Source organism: Lipotes vexillifer, unplaced genomic scaffold, assembly GCF_000442215.2.
Source record: "Lipotes vexillifer unplaced genomic scaffold, Lipotes_vexillifer_v1.1 scaffold933, whole genome shotgun sequence".
Taxonomy (NCBI): Eukaryota; Metazoa; Chordata; class Mammalia; order Artiodactyla; family Lipotidae; genus Lipotes; species Lipotes vexillifer.
Genome location: NW_006770403.1, coordinates 144,389 through 154,538, shown reverse-complemented (window position 1 = coordinate 154,538; position 10,150 = coordinate 144,389). Strand labels below are relative to the sequence as shown.

The following is a 10,150-nucleotide window of genomic DNA, read 5'->3' as shown; positions in this document are numbered from 1 at the left end:
AACATTCTTAATGGGCTACTGCCTTGAAATTATTATTAGTCTTCTGATTTAATTATATAGAATAAATGTAAAATAAAAAGTCATTGCACCAAAACATGGGGATATTTAGGGGATATTTTGGAAGAAAATACGTAAATCTGAGCCATAATTTCTTTCCAGTGCAGTATTTAAATTTCAGACTTCAACCGCAGTTGTGATTGTTTTTAGTTTGTTAGCTGCCTGGAGTGTTATTTTAAGAAAGCAGAAGCACCATCATTTGCACACTCCTTATAGATCACACACCTTAACCCTGACTTTTTAGCTCCAGTTTTTCAAAAGAAAGTCAAGATGAAGAACTATTTGCTTTTCTGGGGAGTCCTGGCCATTTTTGTTACAGCTGTTCTTGTGACAGGTATGTGGTATTTTGAGAATGAACCCAGATAAAATGAAAAATAGAACACAAATCTGTTCTTCAGATTTAAACATTTATATTTGTGTTTTGGTTGGACAGCTAGCTGGCTACTTTTTTCTAGCATGTCTTAATCTTTTTGTGAGCAGTGATATTTACATGGACAAGACTCATCATTCTTTTTATTCTTTTTTCTCTTCTCTTATTTGTTTGCCTACTACAACCTAGAGAACAAGAAAGTAGATATTTCTGGATAAGTACAGATAGCTATACTTAAACGAATACCCATATTGAATCTTGAAAATCAGTAATCTTCTCCTTGAGTGTCTCAAATTTATATTCTGGAGAAATGAAGTAATAATTATTATAAATACAATATAGAGTGCACTGGGATTTTATTTCCCCAGAGAGCTTGGTATTAATATGTTCTAACAACGTTCCTGGATCTGAGCCTACAGATTTATTATGACCCTTTAACAGTGTTTAATGTTGTACACGTTTCCTATAACTTGATGGCTGAACTTCAGTTATTTTGTTTATTAACTTTTCAAACTATTATAGAAAATGGATTTTTTCTGAATATAGAAGTACAGTGTTTAATAATTTTCATCTAGAAGGGCGTATGAATTAGAAGTGATATAATTTGGCTGGTTTGTTCTAAGACTTACTGAGTTTCTTCTTTTTTTTTTTTTGATCTCATATTTCAAGACAGAGTATGATGTAATTAAGAACAGTGATTTTACGTATAGTTTATACTAAATTAGCGCTAAGAATTTAATAATATTTAAAACAAAGATATTAGTAGTAAACCATGTATATGTACCTATACATATATATAAGTACATATGTTTATAACATATTTACATACCTATAAACATGTGAAACATATATATAGCTATATATGTATAAAAGAGCTATAATTTATTGAGTATATACTATATTCTAGGCATTATGCTAACTTTAATTCTCACAATAACCATTTGATGGTAGGTACTATTATTGTTTCTGACATGTAGTTGAGCCCATTGAAATTTAGAGAGATGAAGTAACTTACCTAAGGTCATACAACAAGCATGTGGTAGGTAGAACCCAGGCCATCAGACACTATAGTCCACACTCCTAACTACTATCCTATTCTTCCTGTATAAGAGAATCACCTTTTAGTAAACTCATTACGTTCATATCTAGTATGTATTGTCTATTTTCTTACTCGTTTGAATTGCATTAAATTTAACAAATATTTATTGAGCACCTACTATCTTTCAGGTGCTCTTGGAATAAAGTAAGGCATAGTCTACAATAACAGGTTTATTAGGAAAAATACTGCTTGTCGATGAAACAGAATGTTAGAATCTTATAAGTCTTGGTGAATTGAAAGTATTTGTACATTTTTCTGGTAGGTATATTAGGCTACCTAGTATTTTTATATAGTAACAGTAATTAATGATGGTTTTCTCCTAGGTTTCTGGCAAGAGAATATATGCCATAACTAAAATACAGATATTTTCTATTTAAGACTTAATGATCAAGTCACTATTTGACTCAATCTGTATTTTTTGGTCAGGCATTACATGCTCATTTCTATTTTATTGAGAGAAAACATTTAAGAGTCATGAATACAGGAGGAGGGAAAGGACACCATTTAAGTCATCTTACTCTTTTCAAAAAATTAAGAAGAATTATATCATTGTCTTAAATTGCTTCGTAATGATTTTTCTCCAGTACCATACAGACTTTAATCAGAAGATTTATTAAGAACTTATGAATAATAGCATAATAATACATTATAAAGTACTTCAAAACAATTATAAGTGCAATAACAATGGTCTTAAAATGTTTTTGTAATGACTGTTATCATTAAGACTGAAATACTGCAGTTAGCTCCTTTCTGTTCTGGGATCGTCACCAGAATAATTAGATTTCCAGTTACAGTTATATCTATCCTTATCATTTAACCTTTATAACTTGAATTTGTGTGCTAAGTATTTGTTTTTTTAATTGAGCTTGATGGAAGGAAATTTTAAATGTCACTTAGCTAAAATTATAGGAATAAAAAAGATATTTAGCATCATTATTATTGTTTAATTAACACTATTAAATAAAGCTATTGATTTTTGGGGGGAGAGTGGATTGTCTCTTTTTATTTATGTCTTTTACATTGTTTTAATTTTTTACAATAATTTTTCAACTTTTTAAAGAAAAAACAATGTTTTTTTTTACTCAGGTTCTTATGCATTTTAAGAGAGATGAAATGACACTGTTTTCCCCCCACTACATATATTATAAGCATCTTCTCTTTTTTTATTAAAATTTTTTACAAGACAAGGAAAGACTGAGGAACTGTCACAGATTAGAGTACATAACGAAGGAGACACAACAAATAAATCCAATGTGGGATCCCAGATTGGATCCTTGGACAGGAAAAGAATAGTGGAAAAACTAGTCAAATCTGAATTAGGTCTGTAGTTTAGTTTATAGTATTATATCAATGTAACTTTCCTCATTTTGATAACTGTACTATGGTTATGTAAGTTGTAAATATTAGGGGAAATTAGGTGAAGGATATATTAGAACTTTCTGTACTATTTTTGCAAATTTTCTGTAAGACTAAAATCATTTCAGAATAAAAAAAATGTAAAACTTTTTTTATATATTCTGGAACTTAATTCACTATTTTCCTTTCCAAGCTTGGTTTTTTTCTGTGTTCCCTATATTTATTAATGGGATTATTAGTCTCCTCGTCACCAGTAAAGCTACTTATTATTAACTCTTCAGGTATCTGTTAACTGATCTAAGTCCAGATAATAAGAAATTTTCTTTGTTAATTCTTTGCGGCACTTACCAGACCTCATTGTCTAGTATTCAGATTAGACAATAAATGTTGACATTCAGAGTTAAGGCTTTAATAGTCATCTGTGTATTCACTCATTCATTTATTATTTTTTTCTGTACACATGCATATAATATTAAATAGAACTTTACCTCACAATATATTCTAAATTGTTTTAGCAAATTTATAGCACCTTATGTCTATATATAGTATCTTTAAAAATAATTCTTATAAGAAATATTAATAAATATAGCACTTATTTTTTTATTGTATTAAATCATTATACTATGATAACCTGAATGTTATTATGAAAAAGAAGAATATAATTAAGTTTAGGAAACTTTCAGTGGAGAATATTTAAAGTGTTACAAAAGAAGGTTATCTTTGGGAAAATATGCATGTTCTTAGTTCCAATGCAATCTAAGGAAAAAAGAAAGTATAACTGGGAATTCAGGAAGGACGTGACACTTCAAACTGGGTTTATTATAAAGGCTAATGTTACTTTTTGTTCGCTTTTGAATAAATTGCTCTGGTCTGAGAGAAATCCAGTTTAGATTTTTGTTTTCTTTCTCATTTTGGCATTTGGCACTGATTTTTACAAAGCCACATCATTCAGAGGGTTGTGCCTATATTCATAGCATTAGATTAAAACCAGAATTCTTTCAGTCAGGTTAGAAAGACCATGGACTGGTCCAAGGGAAGGAGAGAAAATTCCTTTTGGAGTTCATTTGGATTTCCTTCACTAGGCTGTGAGATTCCACTTAGCTATTTTAGATTAGGAAAAAGAGCAAATGGAGAAAGCTGAAACTGATCAACCATAAAACTTAATTTTTCTGCTGGGGGGAAGGGCATAAATTAACTCGATAGAAAGTATAAAAATAGACTTTCATTTACCTTTCTTCTTAATATGTTTATCTTTCAAGCCCAAGATGAAGAAGAAAGGACTGTTCTTGTTGACAACAAATGTAAGTGTGCCCGGATTACTTCCAGGATCATCCCTTCTGCTGAAGATCCTAGTCAAGACATTGTGGAAAGAAACATCAGAATTATGTATGTGGTATTTCATGTTTCATTTTTTCATATTGTGAGCAGAGATACTTTCTGATATTAGCAATCGTTTGCATGTGATACCTATATCTTTTGCTCCTCTTTTTGGTGTGTAGCACCTAACATTAGTTGAATCTGGTTAATGGGCTTGAGCCAATTATGTAGAAGTTGGGAGCAGGAACAAAGGTTTCCAGGCAACCTAAAACCATTCAGCTAGATCAAATAATAACGGAAGGTCGCATCCAGTCATCAACATGCCCTGTTTATACGGAGTTATTTCAATTTGAATCAGAACTTTTAGTTGCCCTTGATCAGTTCAAAGTGAAACTTGAGATAACATTAAAAGGCTTGTTTTGTACCATATATGGACCACAGAGTATTTCACTTTGTACTCAACTGCCGGTCTCCATAAAAGTAAGGTAGACTAATCAAATTGACTGAATTAATTTCGTCTACACTTGTATATTGGACTTCAGATATTTATTTCATATCACACATAGTCTGTCATAAGCTATGAGTCTTATTCGACAGCAGAAATGCTAATAATACTTAAGAACTGAGATTCCTATTGGATCTAGTCATTAATGTCTTCCTTGTGAACTACTTCTACCTTGAATAGCCTCCCCCCAAATCAAATACCTCTTATTGAAACAGAACATAGCATTCGATCCCATTTAATCAATGGGAGAAGTATAATATGCTTAAGAATTGGTTTCGAGTTCTGGCTGTCACTAAATAGCTATGTGCTCTGGTATGCTAGTTACTGAACCAATCTAAACTTCAACTTTCTCATCTTTACTAATAGGAAAATAATATGTATCTCATAGGGTTATTTTAAAGATAAATTGAGAAGATCTATTCCTTTTGAAGACTGTATAGTTCCTGGCACATTTTCAAAACATATTTGCTGTTATTTATTCACCTAACCTATGTGCCAGTTATCATTATGTCACTATCCTTCTTAAAATCCCTTTACTGGTTCCTGTAATGTTGTTACTAGGATAAATTACGAATGTCTCAGCCTAACCTATAACGCTCGGCAAAACTCTCAAGCTCTTCCATTGCCACTTTTTTTTCACCTCATGTTTGAAAAGCCAGTACATTGCGGTACCTTTTATTTCCTCACACTCACAGTGCTCTCTTCCTCTTCCGTTTTTGCATAACCTAGTTCCTCTGCTTGAAGAACTCTTTCTCCCACCCCTCTTAACCTGGTTAACTCCTCACCCTGCGTGTCTTAGCTTGGACATCTCTTCCTCTAGCAGATTTTCTCTGACCACAGAGTCTATACCACATAGCTCCCTGTTAAGGATAGAACAATTGGAGAAGCATGTAACTTGAGGAGATGGCATCCATGACACTGGCACTTAAACCATGTTGAAGAGGAGTGTCTATCTTATGTTTAAATCTCCAGGGGACAGATTTAAAATGGCACACCAGGATTCTCTAATTTATCTTTTTCTTCTATTACATGATTCTTTTTATGATATATTATTTATTGAAATCAGGCAATTCAGTTACTTCATGCCACTTCCCTGATGTGTATTGATGCTTCCCTAATCTTATTTCTGAAAGTTTTATTATCATTGTTGCGTCATTATGGCATTACTCCCAACTCCATCACTTACTAATGATATGACTTTGGGCAAGTTACTTAACTAATTTGAGCCTGTTTCCTAAACTGAAAAAAAGGAATAATTATATAGGTATGTATATATACACATATACTTCCTAAGGTTGTGAGGATTAAATATAGTAATGTATAAAAGCACCTAGAACAGTGTTTGGCCCATGGTGAAACACTCATACATGTTTATTCCCTTACTTTTTCTCATTATTTAAAGTAAAGAGTTGATCATTCATCCATTCATTTGGCAAACATTTATTGAGTGCTTCTGAAAGCCACTGAGGATTGGAGCTGGGGATAAAATAATTTATATAAAACACAGTCCATGCCATCAAAGAATTTACAGTCTAGTAGGGAACTTTAAATAATTGAAAAGGCAATTTCAATACAGTATTGTAAATGCTATGACAAGAATAGGCATAGGATGTTATAGGAGCACAAAGTGGGGGCACCCATTCCAGTCCTTGGGGGAGGTGGGAGAGTGGCAGGGGGAGGCAGGAGAGGGTATTTGGAGTAAGTGGTAGAAGTGGATGATGGCTGTTAGCTGACTGAACTGGAGTTAGCTAGGTAAATGTGTGTGGGGGAACGGCAGGGTTGATGGGTGAAGCAGATCATGCCAGGAAAAGGAAACAGGGCTGCTGTGAGGATTATATGAGATCATCATGTTAACATGTTTATCATAGTACCAGGCACACTGTAAGTGCTCAGTAAATGTTAGAACTGTTATTGTTTTGTCATTGTTAAGACTTGGAGATGAGAAAATCGTGGTTAGTTTGTGCAATTGCAAGCAGCTGTTTATAGCTGGCACATGTTATAAAGAGGGTGGTGTGGTGAGAGAGAAGGCTGGAGAGTTAGAGATATTTCATATAGTGTCTTCTGTGCCATCTTAATGATACCCTGTTTTCTAGGGGGAGACAGTGTAGGTTTTAAGCAGAGAAGGAAATTAGGCTTGTATTTTAAAAAGACTATTTTGACAATAATGTGGCTAATACATTGGAGGGGTCAAGACTGCAGGAGGGTATTGCTGCAAACTAGGAGAGAAATGGTGGTGTCCTGATCAAGTAGCTGGAGTTCACAGATGCAAAGAATCAGAATCAGTTGAACTGTGAGATGGATTAGATATAGGTCATGACAGAGAGGGAAGACTGAGGGTGGTATCCAAGTTTTTGGCTTGGATATCTATGTGGATAATATTGCTAAATACTGAGTTAGGAAGCATGAGGTTTTTTGTTTGTTTGTTTTTTGTATTTTTTGGTAGGGTGGGATGCATATGATGAGGAGTGGTGACATAGATGAAAAAATGTAAAATTTAATGAAATCACCTGAACTAGTTGATGTGTAATTTTTCATGGAACATCTCCAAATCAAGAGGTCTGGATTCCAGTTCCAGCTTTACTGCTTAGTAGTTGTGTGACCTTGGGTAGGTCACCAACCTCTTTGATTTATAATTACTGCATTTCTAAAATTTGGATATTAGTATCTGGCCATTCATTCCATAAATATTGAACATGTTCTACATGCCACACATGTAGCAAGGCACTGGGAATGTGTAAACGTTTTTGCTTAAAGGAATTTATAGAATCTAGAAGCAACTACTGTGTAGGTAAGCAACTGTAGTATGGCATTTGTTATAATAAGATATATGAAACTTTAATGAGACTACAGAGGAAGGAGTTTATTGAGGGGTGGGGATGGGATCAAGGTAAAAATCACAGAGAAGGTAAAACTTGAGCTTATTTTTAAAGGAAAAGCAGGGATTTGCCAAGTAATCAAAGATAGTTGACAGAGGAGTTGTTGTGAGGTTTATTTTGAATGACAATGTTTAAAATGTAACAATTACTGTGAAATCTGAGTAGTAGTATTACTAAAGAGTGTTTATAGAGTGCTAAATGTCCGAATGAAATAGTAAGTACTGTCCTAGCAATATACCTATTACCAAAAATAGCAGTATCTGCTAATTTCATTATTCTTCTTTGTTTTCTGTCTTTCTTTCTTTTTTTAGTGTTCCTCTGAACAGCAGGGAGAATATCTCTGATCCTACCTCACCCCTGAGAACCAAATTTGTGTACCATTTGTCCGACCTGTAAGAGATTTTCCTTCATACTAATATAGATATTGAAGTCAATAACTTTTAATTAAATTGTTAGTAAGAATGTTTTTGAAAACAAATTGGGGTATAAACATTTACCAATATAATTTGAACTTTTGAATCCATTAATTCCTGTGTTAATCATTAGGTATCATAAATTCATAAAACTTTATCACAGATAAAAGTTAGCTGTAAATTTATTCTAAAGATGAAATTATTGCCATTAGTACAAAGGACCAATTTGTCTTTATAGTTCAATAATCAGGTGTTTCTTTGGAAACTATAGAATCCAACATAAAAAATTAAAGAACAAACCCTTCTTTGTTACTATAAATAACTCATTTACTCCTAGTACCTCACAATCATATTATCATATTAATTATATTGCTTCCTTTCAACTGAAGGTTGAAAAATTACGTAACTAATTCTGTATTATAGAGACGTTGAAGTCTGAAAGGAGTCACCCTATGTCAGAACTAATTGATTTTGGATAGAAATGTATAGTTACTCAGATTCTGAGACAACATTTGATGGGGGTTGTCTAATGCATCTATTTGTTTTTCAGCTGTAAAAAATGTGATCTTACAGAAGTGGAGCTGGATAATCAAGTAGTTACTGCCACCCAGAGCAATATCTGTGATGAAGACACTGAGACTTGTTACACTTATGACAGAAACAAGTGCTATACAAACAGGGTCCCACTTACCTATAGTGGTAAGACCAAAATGGTGGAAACAGCTTTGACCCCGGATTCCTGCTATCCTGACTAATTTAAGTCATTGCTGACTGCACAACTTCTTATCTTGAAAGGCTCTCCATTCTGATTCCAGGTAGTTAATATATTTACTACCAGTGAATTTGAAACCATGATTTTTTGGGGGGATAATATAGAACTAACTACCCAACTCCCCCCCACCCCCCTGCCCCCGGGAAAATAACTGAAATAGTAGCATTGTTATTTTTTAAGGTAAATTTCTAGCATTTAAAAAAATAAACAAGGGGAGAAAATAAAACTCAAAAGAGTAAAAATCAGGAGACATAATTAAATTTTGCCTTTTTAAAATTTTTTGGCTTTGCCCTGGAGAGCCCAAGCTTTTGCACATTCCACACTATTCTCTTTAAAAAAAAAAGTATCACTGTGCAGAGAAAATTTATATGTAAATGTAGGTCAATTGTTTGTCTTCATTAGAAAAATAATAATTGGAAAATATGTTTTGGAAATATTCATAAAATAATTTAAAATGGGATCTCTAATATTTATGAAGCCAATTAGCTGAAAGTGACATAATTAAGCATATAATTGAAAAATATATTTTGATATAACAGATTTGGGAGCAAATTATATGGATTTTTTTTAATAAAATTTTTTTGATAATCAGGATAGTGTGAGAAATTCCCATTAGAAATCACCTCTGTGACAACTGAATCTAGCAAATTATGTATTCCAAAATATGTATTCTCCAGCACAGTTTGAACAATTAAATAGATTCATAAGCATATACCTGTGTGAAATAATTTACTGGAAAAAAGTTTGCTTGTGTTAACTTTGCTGTATGTAAGTTAAAATATCATTTATGGGACTTCCCTGGTGGCACAGTTGTTAAGAATCCGCCTGCCAATGCAGGTGACACAGGTTCATGCCCTGGTCCAGGAAGATCCCACAGTCTGCATAGCAACTAAGCCTGTGCGCCACAACTACTGAGCCCACATGCCACAGCTCCTGAAGCCCAGGTGCCTAGAGCCCCACCCCGCAACAAGAGAAGCCACTGCAATGAGAAGCCTGCGCGCTGCAACCAGAGAAAGCCCGTCACAGCAACGAAGACCCAGTGCAGCCAAAAATAAATAAATAAATAAATAAACAAACAAATATCATTTATTACTGAGGAACCATTTGTAAGTATAATTATGCATTAATCACTGAATTCAAACCTGTAATATTTGAGGTAGCTTTGTCATTTTATACCTAAAATTAAATAAAAAGGCCAGGTCCATCCTGACAAATATAGTGTTTCTCACGGCACATAAAACTTCTTATGGCAGAAAGTCAAGGCCAATTGGCATACATATCTAAGACTACTGTGGAAAGTAAATGCTGACCCTGCATTTAAAATAATGAGAAGCTGATTAGTAAAATCAGTTTCTTGAAGAAACATTGTTCTGTTTTCTTTTTTT

The 10,150-nt window shown here is 33.3% G+C and overlaps 1 protein-coding gene across 1 annotated transcript; it reads left to right on the top strand.

Moving 5' to 3' along the window:
- Window positions 1-302: 302 nt before the first annotated feature.
- Window positions 303-9,477, top strand: JCHAIN (joining chain of multimeric IgA and IgM). The gene is made up of 4 exons (XM_007446092.1): window positions 303-391; window positions 4,142-4,268; window positions 7,892-7,972; window positions 8,544-9,477. Exons 1-4 carry the CDS (start codon window positions 328-330, stop codon window positions 8,746-8,748), a joined length of 477 nt encoding a protein of 158 aa, XP_007446154.1. The 5' UTR covers window positions 303-327; the 3' UTR covers window positions 8,749-9,477.
- The last annotated feature ends 673 nt before the right edge of the window (window positions 9,478-10,150 follow it).

Bases quoted from the DNA above. Each gene is read 5' to 3' on its own strand.
- JCHAIN (XM_007446092.1), top strand. From the start codon at position 328: ATGAAGAACTATTTGCTTTTCTGGGGAGTCCTGGCCATTTTTGTTACA. The intron at 392-4,141 runs GTATGTGGTATT...TTATCTTTCAAG, and splicing joins TACAGCTGTTCTTGTGACAG to CCCAAGATGAAGAAGAAAGG. The intron at 4,269-7,891 runs GTATGTGGTATT...TTCTTTTTTTAG, and splicing joins GAAAGAAACATCAGAATTAT to TGTTCCTCTGAACAGCAGGG.